General features: G+C 37.7%; 1 protein-coding gene across 2 annotated transcripts in view; it reads right to left on the reverse strand.

Annotated features, from left to right (window-relative positions):
* LRP6 (LDL receptor related protein 6) overlaps nucleotides 1-18,236 on the reverse strand; it is a 171,342-nt gene that overhangs the window by 5,570 nt on the left and 147,536 nt on the right. For both annotated transcript variants that reach the window (XM_006733076.3, XM_081821238.1), the window contains 5 exons: nucleotides 10,574-10,810; nucleotides 9,588-9,698; nucleotides 4,756-4,986; nucleotides 3,387-3,523; nucleotides 2,628-2,725 (listed from right to left, as the gene is read on the reverse strand). In XM_006733076.3, coding sequence (XP_006733139.2) covers nucleotides 2,628-2,725; nucleotides 3,387-3,523; nucleotides 4,756-4,986; nucleotides 9,588-9,698; nucleotides 10,574-10,810 — 814 coding nt within the window. The remainder of the gene's footprint in view (nucleotides 1-2,627; nucleotides 2,726-3,386; nucleotides 3,524-4,755; nucleotides 4,987-9,587; nucleotides 9,699-10,573; nucleotides 10,811-18,236) is intronic.

Genomic DNA, 18,236 nt, shown 5'->3' on the forward strand with positions numbered 1-18,236 from the left:
CAATTAAAGGAGGAAGATAGCATGTATTTCATATTTGCAAATAAAATGTGACTAGAGGCATTTAAAAATGGATAGGATGGGAATGCAGAGGTAAACTCAACCTAGCCTCTGGATGTGCTCTTATACCTTCTTCAAGTTAAACCGTATCACTGAATAACAAAGAACTATTCAAAGTAGTACTTAATGATCATCTCTGGAAAATCTGTTACACATTTTGCATTTAGTCTATATAGTGGACGGACCTCACCAATTTCTGCTGTTCCATAGTCTGTGAGAAGAATGGGTGGGTCTTCACATATTTGATCCTACTCAACCATGTTAGTATTCCTTTAACATTCTTTAACTGCTCTATAATTTACCTAATGAATAATTTAATGATGTCTGAAGACTTCATTCTCTCTTTAAAACAAATATTGTGCAAGCCATGCTGAATTCTGGTAGACAGCCTAAGGGGCATATCTATCCCATTACTGTTACTATCAGCAAAGACAAAGTGCTATGGTTTGGGGGAAAGAGTTCTGATCCCTTGTGTACAGACAAGCATACTGTCCTAACAACAAAATGATCAATTCTAAATATCCATGTAGGACCAGTGTATTTTCTAATATGTACTTAGAGACCTAATTTATTTCTTATACTTGTTGTTCCACCTTTTCAAATAATCTACAGCTACAATCAAGTTTGCAGCATGGTTAACTAATAAAAAAGGAACTGAGAAGACATGAACACACTAGTGAAAAGAAGAGCTAAAAGTGCTAGCTTTCCTATCGTTTCTACTTCTATCTGTGACCTCATATACCACTTATATTCCAAATATCATAGAGCTGATCTTATTTCATATCTATCCCAATCAAGGTTTCTTCATATGCTTGGTCACCAAAGTGACTACAAATGAGGCACAGGAGCATGTGTAAACCTGAAGGAATAATCCATAAGATGCCCAGTGCTACAGACTGCCACAAGATACTATCCCAAGATATAAACCATTTGATATCACCCAGGGTTTGCCTCAAAAGAAATGGCTGCCAAAAGAACAAAAGGTACATGACCTGCTGAGCAGGTTCTCAAGCGTTTTTACTACCAATACTGACATGATGTCATAGTACTTTTTAGGTTTTATCTTTCTGTCCAATCAGGCATTGAGTCTTGGTGAAATTTCTTGGCTCAACATTTAAAAGGCCCAACACTTCCATTTTCATGGGGGGGAAAAAAAAAACAGCTAAGAAGAAAGGAAATAAAATTAACAAAATTCTTGTATGTTCTCGTCTGGACAAAAATCTCAACAAATGATAAGAAGTGTGACTCAGAAGAAAGAAAGTGGGCTTAATTTGAGACCTGGGAAATGGTCAAATAAGAAATGTTTTTGATGCAATTATGTTCATTTTAATCAATGTTTTATTCAATTTAAATAAATTAATTTTTCATTTATTTTTTTTTTAAGTAGGCTCCACGCCCAACGCAGTGCTTGAACCTTGAGATCCTGAGATCAAGAGCTGGATGCTCTATCAATTGAGCCAGCCAGGTGCCCCAAAGAAATTGATTTTTTAAAAATAAAATTTTAAGTCATTTTGTTTTTTCAGTTTATGGGTTTCTGTAACTGAACAATCAAACTAGTGGCAAGGAAAGCAACATTTACAATAAAACATAAAAACATCAGTTCAGAATCAAGCCTATCTCAAATAGTCTTATCTATAAATTGAAATGCGAGTTCTGAATAAGATACTATAAACAGTTTCCACTTGGTTTTTATATATCTGTAAGGTTATATCAGGATAATTTGACTAGAAGTCTAGGAAACACCTTAACTAGAAGATAACAGGCACTTGAGGGATGCCAATAAACACAACACTCAGCATTTAGAGACTATCAAGCTGTTGACTTTCTGCTGGCCTTTGAAAGAAGATGAAAAGAATGCTCACTTCGGCAGCACATATACTGAAAGAGGATGAAAAGACTAAGAATATAATATACTAGTACTTCACCTGCTCAATATGCTCTACAGACACAAATCAGCAGAAAGGCATGATTTCCCCCTTTCTGTCTTACAAATATATTTCATTTATTTTAGTGAGTCATGATTTATTCCAAGCAATTTTATGAGAATTTTTTCATTCCAGATTGTAATAAAGTGTGTGAAGCAAGGGCTGAACTTCAGCTTCTCTCGACTTCTCTCGAATTCTATGCTCGTAGTCCCCCTGCTATTTACAGCTCTCACAACTCTCTGAAGTTAGGTTTGACTGACAGTCTAAGAATGGGTTATTGGACAGTCTTACGTCAATAGACTATCTTACGCCAATTAGACGATCAATCAAACCTAACTTGAGCAATAACCTATTTTGAGATCAGTTATTTTGGTGGGTAACTTTTCCTTAGAATACTGTTAACAGTATTAGGGGCTCTACTATATTACTCTAAAAGCTAGCATTTGTGACTCTCTTTAAAAAAAATGTATAATGCCCGAAAGAAAAGGATGTGTGGTAGGGGCAACATTAGCATTACCAAGACAAGATGCCTATTCTCTCTCAGTGACCATCATCTACTTATGCAGGGCTACATCACACCTACAACCAGAGTACTTCTTTCTTCTAATAAATACTTTGATTATACTAGAGGAAGATATGTATTACCTGTAGGACCTATGAGTGGAAGGACTATTCGAAGAATAACCAAATTCCATAGTGTAATGTGATCGCTCTGTGGCTGGGGATGGCGGAGGGTTCAAAATCTAATGGGAAAAATAATTAAATTATTAAAATAACAGTAGTCTATGCCACACAAAGACCATTAGACTTTCCTACATGCTCTTGCTTCATCTGTTTGTATTCCTTTCCATTACAAGGTTAGCACAATCTTTCTTTCCCAAAGAACTGACCTCAAATAGTACTTTAGGAGTGGGGCTCTCCAATCCCTAAAACACAATTTCATCACGGCTAAACAGTGCAATGTGATAAGAAGGAAATCTGTACGTCACTGGTTTAAGTTCAGCACAGCTGGGTTCTGATTTTTTTTAATTATAAATGTTTAGAGAAACATTACTGACTGAGGAGAAATACCAGGTGTGCTTCCTTTTTTGGGGAGGTCACAGAATGTAGATCCTAAGCCTCTCAAGAGATACTATTCAGTAGTTCTACTTTTACCCAAACTATGAAATTACTGCCTAGTGCTTTCAAATATGCTGGTTACTACACAGTAAACTTAAAGATTTAGATTTAAGAGTGCTTGTGTGGTGGTGGTAAATCCCACCTGTGAGCCCTATTTGCCTAAATTGTATACTAAAAAATTCTTTACATTACCATCATTGAGTACCCCCATTTAAATAGGTTAAAAATCTAGGATCCTATTTATCTTAGCATTCAAAGTCAAACAAAGGAAAACAGACTGCTTACTGCAGGGAAGTAAGTGCCTTTGGTGCTTGAAGAACTACTTGATGATGCTCCTGTGACATGAGCTCGGTCATAAGGGGGTCCACTGCTTCCCCCCATGATACTTAGGGAGCTGATCATTGATTTACCTCGAGACATTCCTAAAATGAAGGATAAATACTGAAGATGAATAAGATCTATAAAAATTATTTCCACGCATAAAATGTTTTTATTCAATACTAGGATTACAAATAACAATAGTCAAATGGTTTAATTTTAAAACAATTTATGCCCTCTTCTCCTAATAATAATCGAAAGTACTTAATGGAGAAGGGAAATGAATGTTCTCTAGCCATGAACACTGCTGAGAGCTGGCTTAGAACAAGGCTAAGTAAATAGTTCCTATCCCTTCTCTCCAAGGATAGAAGCAGAACTCTTCAAAATAAGAAGTTTTCAACCTTAGAGGATTTGCAGAAGAAAAGGACTATGGAGAGTGGAGGTTGTAAAGCAGGATAGATTAAAGAACAGATTTACTCAAGGGGAAACTAAATCCACTTTTAAGGGCATTAATACAAAGTACGGATTACTTCTTCATCTTCTAGATGCAAATGTTGTTGGAATCACAACCACCAATGTGGAAGAAGAAATTCTATTATTTTCCAAGTGACTTCCCATATTCCACTAACTGAAAATAGGTATAGCAACAAGGAATCATTATCATTAATAGTTTCAAAATCGTATCTGTTTTCTTAGATTTACACCCAGAGTAAGTTCTTATTTTCTGAGAGCTTTTGCCTCCCTCTCCGTATTCATTTAAAAAAAGGCTTCTTTTCACTATGGGCACCAGAAGGCACTGAAAAGAAAGCCGTACTTCCCTAGGGCAATATGGTCTACCCAAACACGTGGAATTTCTGGCTACTTAGTTATTGTTTAGGCATAGCCTAAGATAATATATCCCTCCCTGTTATCACCCAGCTATTTCCAATCTTTGCTGAAAAGGAATCTTAATCTATTTTTTTCCCACCTTTAACTGCTGGGCTCCATAGTACTGAGGTCCCCTGGTAGTGCACCTAAAGGACCTGTGGTTTATGACTCCTCAACAAATGTCTAGCTATTTACTTTCAGGAGAGCACATCCAGAAATGCAGTACATGTAGTACGTGCAATAAATGCAGTCGGTATGTATAAATACGGGTATTATGTATTTGCTTTATAACCTTTCATAAAAAGAGACAGTGCTAAAAGTAAAAGAGAACATTTGTTCTTAGAAGTTTTTAAACCCAAAGTAGTCTAGTTTGGAATAGACTCTAGGCAATATCCTATTTCCATAATGGAAAGTTGGCAATCCTGCCAGGATCCCAGACTTGATTCTCAATGGATCAGTCTTAACTCACCTGGAAGAGATCCTGACAAAGAACTCGGATGTGGCACATAACCAAGGGGCACAGAAGCTGGTCCATGAACTACATAGTCATTAGTCATGGTTTCCCCATCTCCCTTCATACGTGGACACAACATCCTCTGGCAGATAAAGTATATGGTTCCGGACACAAAAATGGTGACAATTACTCCAATAACTGAACCAACCGTGTTGGTGGCCTGTGGAGCTGGTTCCTCAGTTGGATCTAAAATGAGAATGCAGTAGAGTTATATAAAGGAGAAACAACTGTAGACTCAAAATAGTTATTAAAAAGAGGGCTTCTGAGTAGAATGTGAGCTAGTGAAGACAACTCACAACCATTTTTTTATTTCTATGAATACTTATACACCATACCCCATTGGGTATATAGGTAAATATCATTAGAAATCAAAATGAACTATCTTTAAGTGAAGACAGAAATGAAATACATTGAAAAGTGTATCTATAAATTCATAAAAACAAAGATGTAAGTGAATCATAGATTTAAACATCATTAAGTTCTAAATACACAGATAAAATTTATCCTACTTCATTTTGTATATCATAAAATAACATGGTTATTTTGAATTTCAGAGAAAATTTTAGGGCCAAAAGGGATGGACCTAGGAAAGTCATCAAATGTTTTACCTGGCATAATGAAGAAGCCAAAAGCAGCTCTGAGCTTGATTTTAGGTTTGAAAAGTGACATATAGGCCTGGTGAAGGGAGATCAGAAGCTAAAGAGAGCACTAGCTCTCAGGCCCAATATGCTGGTGCCTTCAGAGTGAATCTATTGCCTGAGGGCAAGAAACGTAAGGTCTCTGATATTTGAGTACTTACAAAGGCCAGAGCCTTAGAGCACTAGAGGAAGACCCTGTGCATGGCACTCACCTTTACCAGATCTGTGAGCTATGAGGCTCTAAAAGCAGGAGGCATCAATATTACAGGTGAAGGTAAATAGTAAAAGGGCTTGTCAAGTTTAGAGCGTTACTCTTCTATTTGGAAGGAAAATCCTTCCATTCTGAATAGTCAGACTATATCTCACACTGCAGATCTTTTATATGTGTGTGTGTGTGTGTGTGTGTGTGTGTGTGTGTGTGTGAAATTTTTTTTGAGAGAGAGAGCAAGAGTGTGAGCGGGGAAGAGGGGCAGAGAGGGAGGGAGAGGGAGAAAATCTAAAGCAGACTCCCCACTGAGCACAGATCCCTACAACAGGCTCAATCTCATGACCCTGAGATCATGACCTGAGCGGAAATCAAGAGTCAGATGCTTAATCAGCTGAGCCATTCAGGGGCCTTACAACTACAGATCTTTTAAAAACCTCTCTTCTGCTTCATCTTACTTTAAATCTCCCACCCACACAGCTAAACTTGACCTCCAACAGATTAAATAAATGAGAGAAAATGCTATCACTAAGTTACAGAATATGCAGAGGCTGCCAGTTACATATGTTGTCTGTGGACTCTGGGGTACAGATTCTCCCTAGTCCTTGTGAGCAGTCATCTATCTTTCTTATTCCTTTCCAGTGCCTTGGCATTGCTTTCTAATGCCAAGCTTCAAGAAAGAATAGTTTATACTCACTATCTCCAATTCTTAGTCTTCACATCTTAACTCACTGAAATCAGGTTTGTATCCTCACGGCCACAGTAAAACTTGTCTGACAAAGGTCAAAGTTCTCCTATTTGCCATATTCATTAAACTCTTCATCTTACTGACCTCTCCAAACATTCAATACCGATGGCTCTTGTTTTCTTCTCAAAAATGCCTAATCAATATCCTTCCAAAGTATCACTCTCTTAGTTTTACTAGCTCTGATTATTTTTTCTGTTTCCATTTGTTTGTTTCCTTCTCTTCCGTCTCTTAAGTGCAGAGTTCTTGCCATAGTTCTATGTCCCACTATTTTCCTCTACTTAACTCTCTCTGAGAGACGTCATCCACAATGCCTCAGCTTTAATTATCTTTAATAAACTGAAGAGGCCAAATCTCTCTCTTGAGCTAAAGACCCACACAATCGACAACAACTTCCTGAACAGCTTCATTGGGATATCCCATTGACAACCTGAATGCAACCTATCTACCCTGCACTCATCTTCACCAATATCCAACAGGTTTTGTGGCTCCCAGGAATAAAGCAGATCATAAATAAATGATGGCACCTGTGGCAAATCAAAGGCATTTAAATTAAATTTTATTTATTTATTTTTTTAAAGATTTTATTTATTTATTTGACAGAGAGAGCGAGAGAGCACAAGCAGGGGGAACAGTAGAGGGAGAGGGAGAAACAGGCTCCCCGCCAAGCAGGGAGCCCGATGCGGGGCTCGATCCCAGGACCCTGAGATCATGACCTGAGCTGAAGGCAGATGCTTAACGACTGAGCCACCCAGGCGCCCCTAAATTAAATTTTAAAAAAGTAATAAAAAACCTGTATCAGACAAATATTACATCCGGACCCCGAGATACGGAATGATCCTTCAGTTTTCAGTCTCTGCTATATATTCTAGTTAATGACTCCAGTCACTCAGTGAGGTACTTGTGAGTCAACCTAAACTTATCAACTACATCTAAATGGTTGCAAAACCTTTTTTACTCTATTTCTGAAATCTATCCCCTCCTTTCTACTACCAGTGCTCCTCTTGATTTAGATAATTATCTTCTGCCTGAACTATGATAGCCTCTTAAGTATTTTTAAATTAGAGGCTGCAAGTCATCAGATGGTGAAAACAATTTAGTGGGTTGCAATCAGCATTTTAAAACAGAAAATTTCAGAATACATTCTATATCATATGGGTAAGTACTGTTGTATGACACTTTTGTTTCTTCATGTGTACACCCACATCACTGTATTCCTCTTGATGTGATCAAAATGTGTGAAAGCAATCAATCTAACATTTCCCTGCCCATTATCTTATACTTCCAACCCATCTATTTTTACAGCTTTCACAATTACATAGCCATGCCAGTCCTTTCCTTAAGCTTTTCAATGGCTCTCCGTTATTCTGGATGCTATCTAGGCTCTTTCAAAGAAAAGCAAAGTCTTCTCTGATCTTACCTTTACATATGTTCTCTTGCTGATACCCCTCCTCAAGACATAGCTTGTATTCTGGCAGTCCCAGTTACATGTAGTTTCCCAAAGGTGCCTGTTCCATTCTGTTTTTGAATAAGCATACTCTCTGCTTGGAATACAATCTCTCCATTTATCTATACAATTAACACTCTTCACTGATCAAGACCCAATTTTAAGTATCATTTTTCTAGGATGTCTTCCTTGATGAACCCCATGTTCACTCCTGAAGATCGGACCACTCTCTTTTTTGATGCTATTTGTACAGATCTCTATTATAGCACATTTAATACCACTTATCACACTCCTTTATCAACAGTGTCTACTATGAGCCAGGCTATAGAGCTTATATACTTTGAATTGTTTAATTTTCTCACAACCACCAGGCTAAATATTATCTTCATTTTAAAGATAAAGCAACTCAAGTTTAACAACAAATAATTTGCTGGTAAGAGGTGGAGCTAGAATTCAAATCCATCTCTATTTGGCTTTAAAATCTTTATTCTTACTACTAGCTCAACCAGAGAGGACTTTGAGAAACTTGGTACAGGAACCATGTACCCTCAACACATGGCAGGTATTCAGTAAAAGTCTGCTGAATAAATGAGTAAGTTCTAAAAGTCTTAGTAAGGATCCCATTTGAATTTTGTAAAAATACCAGCTTAAAGTCTTCATTATGTGTAAAGAGTTTTTAAATGAATTCTACCTAAATTTCATTAAATCAGTTTGACAGGGTAGACCTGACTTTTTTTTTTTTTTTTAAAGATTTTATTTATTTATTTGACAGAGAGAGAGACACAGCGAGAGAGGGAACACAAGCAGGGAGAGTGGGAGAGGGAGAAGCAGGCTTCCCATGGTGCAGGGAGCCCAATGCAGAGCTCGATCCCAGGACCCTGGGATCATGACCTGAGCCGAAGGCAGACGCTCAACGACTGAGCCACCCAGGCGCCCCTAGACCTGACTTATTCTGAATTCCATTCAGAATTAAGTTTATCAGTTTGGGATATAGTTTAAGTCAGGGCATTTGTCAATAGTTATGAACCTTGAAGAAACTATGAGTTATGTACCCTAGAGTCTTTAGGCATAGGGGTATATGTTGGCATAAGAATCCTCAGGTGCATTTTAAGGAAGCTCTTAAAGTCACTGAGAAACTGGTGGAAACATGTCAAGAAAAAAGTAAGAGATGATAAACATGGGATAATGTTCAGAATCTCAAGTTTATACCACTGACTGATTTCTACATATCTAAATGGTTTGAGACTTTACTAACTTTAGTTGTGGCAAAATAATATTTATTCTTTTCTGATGCTTTCCTTAATGTTTCTGTGAAGATTTTTGTGCAAAGAAAACTGCTGTCTTTAAGGAATTATTAAAAGCAAAACATAAAAAATCCTGGTACAAATAACTAGCTTAATATTAATGCTTGTTTCTTTTCTTCTTCTTCTTCTTTTTTTGTAAAGATTTTTATTTATTTATTCTAGGGAGAAAGAGAGAGCGCAAGTAGGGGGTAGAGGGAGAGACTCTCAAGCAGACTCCCAGCTGAGCAGGAAGCCCGATGTAAGGCTTGATCTCATGACCCTGAGGATCATGACCTGAGCTGAAATCAAGAGTTGGATGCTTAACTGACTGAGCCAACCAGGCACCCCTAATGCTTGCTTCTTAATAAAGAAATACTAATTATAAGTGAAACTCACCCATGAAGAAAAGGAAAAACTATTTAAAAAATTGTCCTGTAAGAGTAATATATAAAGTTTTAGTCCTACTTACAACAATCCAGTTCATCTGACTTGTCACTGCAATCCACATTATGATCACATTTCTTATGTTTTCCAATGCATTGACCGTTGGAACAGCGGAACTGATCAATTAAACAAAGCACTGGGGAAAAAATGTAAATAGTTTTATTTTTACTAGCATGTAAAGTCAAACTCTGGCAAGAGTCAAAAAGTACTTTCTGGATGTAAATGAAAAACAAATTAGACTTTAAAATATAACTTAAAAATTATTCTCTGGGGATTTCCATTGGTAGAGAGAAAAGAGTAGAAAAAGAAATCCAGCAGGAAATTTCCTATTTTGTTCTTTACATTAAATTTCATCTTTCACTAATAATTCTGTTAAGAATTAAAGAATTCTATCTACATGCATTTCTTTCTTTGATTGATTGATTGATTGATTTATCTATCTATCTATCTGAGAGAGAGGAGAAAGTGTGCACAAGCAGTGGGTAGGTGCAGAAGGAGAAGCAGACTCCCCGCTGAGCAGGGAGCCCGAACCAGGGCTCAATCCCAGGACCCTGGGATCATGACCTGAGCTGAAGGCAGAGCTTAACTGCCTGAGCCACCCAGGTGCCCTCTACGTGCATTTCTAGACACTAAAAAATTCTAGAGAATTTGTTTTTACCATGTTAAAGGTTAGTGGTGCAAAGAGGAAGATATGAAATTATTTTACATTGTAATAAATAAACCTAAATCAGAGTTCAATGGAAACAAGGACTATTTTTACATACTGAAGGTCTAACTTATGGGCCTCATCTCTCAATCCGCAAAGCTTATTAAAGTGTATAAACCTTATGCATGATAAGTGGATTAAAACAACAATATGGAACATGCTACTAGGTTTAAACATAATAAAGTCAAATGTACTTGAAAAAACCCCAAATCTACCATTGAGCCAAAGCAATACCCTGAATTTCAAACAACTGAATATTAATGGAAAAAAAGACTACACAACCAGGCCCCAGGAATTTCAGGTACCTTCACAGTTCTTCTCATCTGATTTATCCTGGCAGTTTGCATCTCCATTGCATCGGAGGGCACCATCAATACACTGCCCACTGGCACACTGGAACTGGGACTCTGAGCATACGGGACAATTGAGCTCATCACTGTGGTCTTCACATTCAGTAAACCCATCACAGCGCCAAGCCACAGGAATACAGTCAATTTCTCCCGTGAAGCAAGTGAACTGCTGAGGAGAACATGTTGGGGGTTCTTCAAATGAACAAGGGGGAGAAGAGTGACAAAAACACAACAGTCACACAAATGTACAAACACACTTGAGTGAAGCTCACTTAACATATGCAAAACACTTTTTAATAGATAAAATCTGTAAACTACCCCATCTAACCAGAAAATAAATACAATTTTTACACTACTACATTTAGATTTACTAACTTGCAAAACTATAAGACAGAAAAAAGTTTTCTCATATAATTCAAGTAGGATTATTTGCCATCCATTATAATCTCACACATAACTGAGGAATAATCACCATAATCATCCACCTACAAATATTTTAAAGTTAGCCTACAATTCATAAATTTTCTAGTGATGAGGTTCTCAAAGAGCAGCCCAGGAACCCTTGGGTAAGAGGATCTACAAAGTCAAAACTATTTTATAATAATACCGAGATGCCACTTGCCTTTCTACTACACTTGCCCTGACTCAACAAAAGGAATGGCTGGTAAAAGTCTTGGCACATTAGCAAACTCAAGTGGTTATCAAACTGTTACTAGTAGTCACTGCATTCTGTACAGCCACACACTCAGAGTTTAAAAAAAAAAAAAAAGCCAGTTTTATTTTTTAATTTTTTTTTTAAAGGTTTTTTTTTTTTAAGATTTTATTTATTTATTTGACAGAGAGACAGCGAGAGAGGGAACACAAGCAGGGGGAGTGGGAGAGGGAGAAGCAGGCTCCTGGCTGAGCAGGGAGCCCGATGCGGGACTCGATCCCAGGACCCTGGGATCATGACCTGAGCCGAAGGCAGACGCTTAACCAACTGAGCCACCCAGGCGCCCAAAGCCAGTTTTATTTTAAAATGTTCTTGATGAACCAGTAACTATATTAAAATCAATTCTTGGAATACATGCTGTCTCTTCAATAGCATTTGATAAAATGGGAAGTATGCATAAAGCTCAGGTTGTATACCTCAGTATGATGGTTTCTCACAGGAAAGCACTTTGAGTTCTAAGCTCAACCCAAAATGGAACACCATTTTTATTTTAAAATTGAAAGAACTGACAAATAAACTATAGTTATTTACACTTCAGTATCTGGCAAGAAGTTTAAAAAAATATGAATTAGTGAGGAGATAGTCCAAGATGGTGGAGGATTAGGAGACTTCAGTTTCGTCTAGTCCCAAGAATTCAGCTAGACAGCTATCAAATCATTCTGAACACCTATGAACTCAACCAGAGATCTAAGCTGCAACTCTACAAATAGAAAAGTGACCACTTTCTGCAAGGTAGGAGGTGCAGAGAAGTGAATCTGAGGCCATATATCAGAAGATAAACTGAGCGGGGAGGGAGCCTCCATAAGCTGGCACCCGAGAGTGATAAGAGCAGCAGAGCACAAGATCAGAACTTTTAGAAGTCTGCTCCGGTGAGGGATGTCCCTGCCTGAAAGGTGTTCAGGTGGAAAAGTGGGGCGGAATCCTAGGTGGGACAGTGTGGTCTCAGGATCTCCGGGGTCACAGGAAGACCAGGGGTGCCTGACTGCGGCAGAGTTCCCAGGCACTGGAGCAGGGAATCTGGCTGCAATCAGCGAGCCCAGGAATGGGCTCTCAGCTTGGGGTTATCATATACCACCAACCCAGGCACCGTGGGGTGACTGCTCTCCGAGCAGGGGCCCAGTGAGCAGCAGAACCACAGCAAGACCCCACTCTCTCCCCCAGGAGTGGCACAAGTGCACACCACACAAGTCTGCAGGGTTTGGAGCCTTGAAACGGGGTTGTGGGCCTGAGACAGAAATACCTGGTCACAAGTTGGGTGAGCACAGAGTGCGGCTGGAGACCAGGGAGATGGAAGTGATTGACTGCTTTTCCCTGAGAGCACACCGAGAAGTGGGGCCCCCACTCTCTGCTCCGGGGCTGGGGATTGGGAGGCTGCCATTTTCACTGTCATCCTTTAAGGAGCACAGAAAGCCTTCAGGGAACAAAAGCCACATAGAGCAATCTGGAGCCGCTTACTTAGCCTGGCCCCCTGGCAAGGGTGGTGCAGTTCCAGCTGGGACAAAGACACCCTCCGAGAATCAACGCAATAGGCCTTTCCCCCAGAAGATCAGCAAAAACATCCCACTAAGACCAAGTTTACCAATCATCATATACAACTGTAAAACGACAGCGCTAGGAGAAAACAGTATATAGAATTCATGTTTTTTCCCCCCATGACTCCTTAGTCTTTCAATTTTTTTTGTCTCTTTCCTTTTTCAACCAATTTCTTATTTTATCAACTTTTGGAATTTTCATGTTTACAGTTACATTCTATCTTTTTGTTGTATTTAATTTTTGTATATAAGTTTTTCTTTCTTTATAATTTTGGAAAGCAGTTTCTTCTAACAGACCATAATACACCCAGAATCTAGTGTATGGACCTGTTCTCTTCACCTGTCTGATACTCTTTTTTTTTTTTAACTTTTCTTTTTTTTGTTAAAGTCTTTTCAAAATTTTTATCTCTACAATTACATTCTATCCTTTTAATGTATTTAATTTTATTTTTGTATGTATATATATATACATATATAAAATGTGTACATATATATAAGCTTTTCTTTCTTTACAATTTTGAGATGTAATTTTTTCTAACAAACCAACCAAAATACACTCAGGATATAGTGTATTGTGTATTGCTCTGTTCTGTTCACCTGTCTGTTTATAATCTTTCTTGTTTTCTTTTTTTTTCTTTTGTCTTTTAACTTTCATTTTTACAGTTACATTCTATCCTTTCATTGTATTTAATTTTATTTTTGTACATATATAAGTTTTTCTTTCCTTACAATTTTGGACCTAGTTTTCTAACAAACAGACCAAAATATACACAGGATCCAGTGTATTGCTATTCATCTGTCTGATTATATTCTATTTTTTTTTTATTTAATTTTAATTTTTTTCTTTTTTCTGTTTTCAGTCTCTTCTGATTTGTTTAGTGTGTATTTCTCTAGGGTTGTCGTTGCCATTTTAGTATTTTGTTCTCCTGTTCAGCTATTCTTCTCTGGACAGAATGACAAGACAGAAAAACTCACCTCAAAAAAGAAAACAAGAGGCAGGACTGACTGCCAGGGACCTAATCAGTATGGACATAAGTAAGATGTCAGAACTAGAGTTCAGAATAATGATTATAAAGATGCTAGTTGGACTTGAAAAAAGCATAGAAGACACTAGAGAATCTCTTTCTGGAGAAATAAAAGAATTTTAATATATATAATAATATATAGAAACAATGACTTTACAGGTAATACAATGGCACTAAATTCATATTTTTCAATAGCTACTCTGAATGTAAATGGGCTAAATGCCCCAATCAAAAGACACAGGGTATCAGACTGGAAAAAAAGCACCACCACTGATATGCTGTCTGCAAGAAACTCATTTTAGGCCCAAAGACATCTCCAGATTTAAAGTCGGGGGGTGGAAAACCATTTATCATGCTAATGGACATCAAAAGAAAGCTCGGTGGCAATCCTTATATCAGATAAATTAGATTTTAAACCAAAGACTATAATAAGAGATGAGGAAGGACACTACATCATAATTAAAGGGTCTATCCAACAAGAAGATCTAACAATTGTAAATATTTATGCCCCTAACATGGGAGCAGCTAATTTTATAAACCAATTAATAAAATTAAAGAAACACATCGATAATAACACAATAGTAGTAGGGAACTTTAACACCCCACTTTACTGCAATGGACAGGTTGTCTAAGCAGAAGATCAACAAAGAAACAAGGGCTTTGAATGACACACTGGACCAGATGGACTTCATATATTCAGAACATTCCATCCTAAAGCAAGAGAATACACATTCTTCTCAAGTGCACATGGAACATTCTCCATAATAGATCACATAGTAGGCCACAAATCAGGTCTCAACCAGTACCAAAAGATTGGGATCATTCTCTGCGTATTTTTGGACCACAGTGCTCTGAAAATGGAACTCAATCACAAGAGGAAATTTGGAAAGAACTCAAATACAGGGAGGCTAAAGAGCATCCTACTAAAGAATGAATGGGTCAAACAGGGATTAAAGAAGAATATTAAAAATTCATGGAAACAAATGAAAATGAAAACATAACTGTTCAAAACCTTTGGGATGCAGCAAAGGCAGTTAAGAGGGAAGTATACAGCACTACAAGCCTTTCTCAAGAAAGGTCTCAAATACACACCTAACTTCACACCTGAAGGAGCTGGAGAAAGAACAGAAAATAAAGCCTAAACCCAGTAGGAGAAGAGAAATAATAAAGCTTAGAGCAGAAATGAAATAGAAACCAAAAGAACAGTAGAACAGATCAACGGAACTAGGAGCTGGTTCTTTGAAAGACTTAATAAAATTGATAAACCCCTGGCCAGACTTATCAAAAAGAAAAAAGGACCCAAATAAAGAAAATAATGAATGAAAGAGAAGAGATCACAACCAACACCGAAGTAATACAATTATAAGAACATATCATGAGCAATTATATGCCAACAAATTGGCAATCTGGAAGAAATGGATGCATTCCTAGAGATGTATAAACTACCAAAACTGAAACAGGAAGAAATAGAAAACCTTAACAGACCCATAACCAGCAAGGAAATTGAAGCAGTAATCAAAATCTCTCAAAAACAAGAGTCCAGGGCCGGATGGCTTTCCAGGGGAATTCTATGAAATAGAAGAATTAATACCTATTTTTCTGAAGCTAGTCCAAATACTAGAAATGGAAATAAAACTTCCAAACTTGTTTTGTAACGCCAGCATTGCCTTGATCCCAAAGCCAGACAAAGACCCCACAAAAAAGAGAATTACAGACCAATATCCCTGATGAACATGGATGCAAAAATTCTCACCAAGATACTAGGCAAAAGGATCCAACAGTACATTAAAAGGATCATTCACCATGACGAAGTGGGATTTATCCCTGGGCTGCAAGGGTGGTTCAACATCCACCAATCAATCAATGTGATACACTACGTTAATAAAAGAAAGGACAAAAACCATATGATGCTCTCAATAGATGCAGAAAAAGCATTTGACAAAGTACAGTATCCTTTCTTGATTAAAACTCTTCACAGTGTAGAGATAGAGGGAACATACCTCAGTATCATAAAAGCCCTATACAAAAAGCCCAGGGCAAATACCATTCTCAATGACAGCTTTCCCCTAAGGTCAGGAACAAGCCAGGGATGTCCACTATCACTACTGTTGTTCAACATAGTACTAGAAGTCCTAGCCTCAGCAATCAGACAACAAAAAGAAATAAAAGGCATTTGAATTGGCAAAGAAGTCAAACTCTCACCCTTCCCAGATTACATGATATTCTATGTGAAAAACCCAAAAGACTCTACCCCAAAATTGCTAACACTCATACAGGAATTCAGCAAAGTGGCAGAATATAAAATCAATGCACAGAAATCAGCTGCATTTCCCTACACTAACAATGAGACAGAAGAAAGAGAAATTAAGGAGTCGATCCTATTTACAATTGCACCCAAAACCACAAGATACCTAGGAATAAATCTAACCAAAAAGGCAAAGGATCTATACTCAGAAAACTATAGAACACAAATGAAAGAAACTGAGGAAGACACAAAGAAATGGAAAAATGTTCCATCCTCATAGACTGAAGAACAAATATTGTTAAAATGTCTATGCTACCCAGAGCCATCTACACATTTAATGCAATCCCTATCAAAATACCTTCAACTTTTTTCACAGAGCTGGAACAAATAAAATTTGGAAGGAACCAGAAAAGACCCTGAATAGCCAAAGGAATGTTGAAAAAGAAAAGCAAAGCTGGTGGCATCACAATTCCGGACTTCAAGCTCTATTACAAAGCTGTCATCATCAAGACAGTATGGTACTGGCACAAAAACAGATACATAGATCAATGGAACAGAATAGAGAGCCCAGAAATGGACCCTCAACTCTATGGTCAACTAATTTTGACAAAGCAGGAAAGAATGTCCAATGGGAAAAAGACAGTCTCTTCAATAAATGGTGTTCAGAAAATTGGACAGCCACATGCAGAAGAGTGAAACTGGACCATTTCCTTACACCTTACACAAAAATAGACTCAAAATGGAGGACAGACTTAAATATGAGACAGGAATCCATCAACATCCTAGAGGAGAAGAGAGACAGCAACCTCTGTGGCCTCTGCTGCAGTAGCTTCTTGCTAGACACGTCTCAAAAGGCAAGGGAAGCAAGGGCAGAAATGAACTACTGGAACTTCATCAAGATAAAAAGCTTTTACACAGCAAAGGAAACAGTTGATAAAACCAAGGGCCAATCAACAGAATGGGAGAAGGTATTTGCAAATGACATATCAGATAAAGGGCTAGTATCCAAAATCTATAAAGAACTTACCAAACTCAACAGACATGGGCAGAAGACATGAACAGACATTTCTCCAAAAACATCCAAATGGCCAACAGACACATGAAAAAGTGCTCAACATCACTCAGCATCAGGGAAATACAAATCAAAACCACAATGAGATACCACCTCATTGTCAGAGTCATTAGTCAGAATGACTAATTGTCATTAGTCAGAATGGCTAAAATTCACAAGGCAGGAAACAACAGATGTTGGTGAGGATGCGGAGAAAGGGGAACCCTCCTACACTGTTGGTGGGAATGCAAACTTGTACAGTCACTCTAGGAAACAGTATGGAGTTTCCTCAAAAAGTGGAAAATAGAGCTACCCTACAATCCAGCAATTGCACTACTGGGTATTTACCCCAAAGATACAAATGTAGTGATCTGAAGGGGCACGTGCATCCCAATGTTTATAGCAGCAATGTCCACAATAGCCAAATTATGGAAAGAGCCCATATGTCCACTGACAGATGAATAAAGATGTGGTATATATATACTACGGAATACTACTCGGCCATTAAAAAAAAAATGAAATCTTGCCATTTGCAACGATATGGATGGAACTAGAGGGTATTGTGCTAAGTGACATAAGTCAATCAGAGAAAGGTAATTATCATATGATCTGATTCATATGTGGAACATAAGAAACAAAATAGAGGACCATAGGGGAATAGAGGGAAAAATAAAACAAGATGAAATCAGAGAGGGAGACAAACCATAAGATTCCTAATCATAGGAAACAACCTGAGGGTTGCTGGAGGGGAGGCGGTGGGAGGATGGAGGAACTGGGTGATGGACATTAAGGAGGGCAAGTAATGTAATAAGCACTGGGTATTATATAAGACTGATGAATCATTGACCTCTACCACTGAAACTAATAATACATTATATGTTAATTAATTTAAATAAAAAATGAATTAGCGAGCCTATTACTTCAAAGAAAACAATGGCAAATCATAACACTGTACTTTTGCAGCATATTATAACACTGGAGCTTTCAACCAGAAATTATAATTTTGGAAAACCTGTATCCAACACTGCAAGCCTGACAGATTCCCCCTACTTA

This window comes from Leptonychotes weddellii, chromosome 5, assembly GCF_054177405.1.
Source record: "Leptonychotes weddellii isolate Sample4059 chromosome 5, ASM5417740v2, whole genome shotgun sequence".
NCBI classification, from domain to species: Eukaryota; Metazoa; Chordata; class Mammalia; order Carnivora; family Phocidae; genus Leptonychotes; species Leptonychotes weddellii.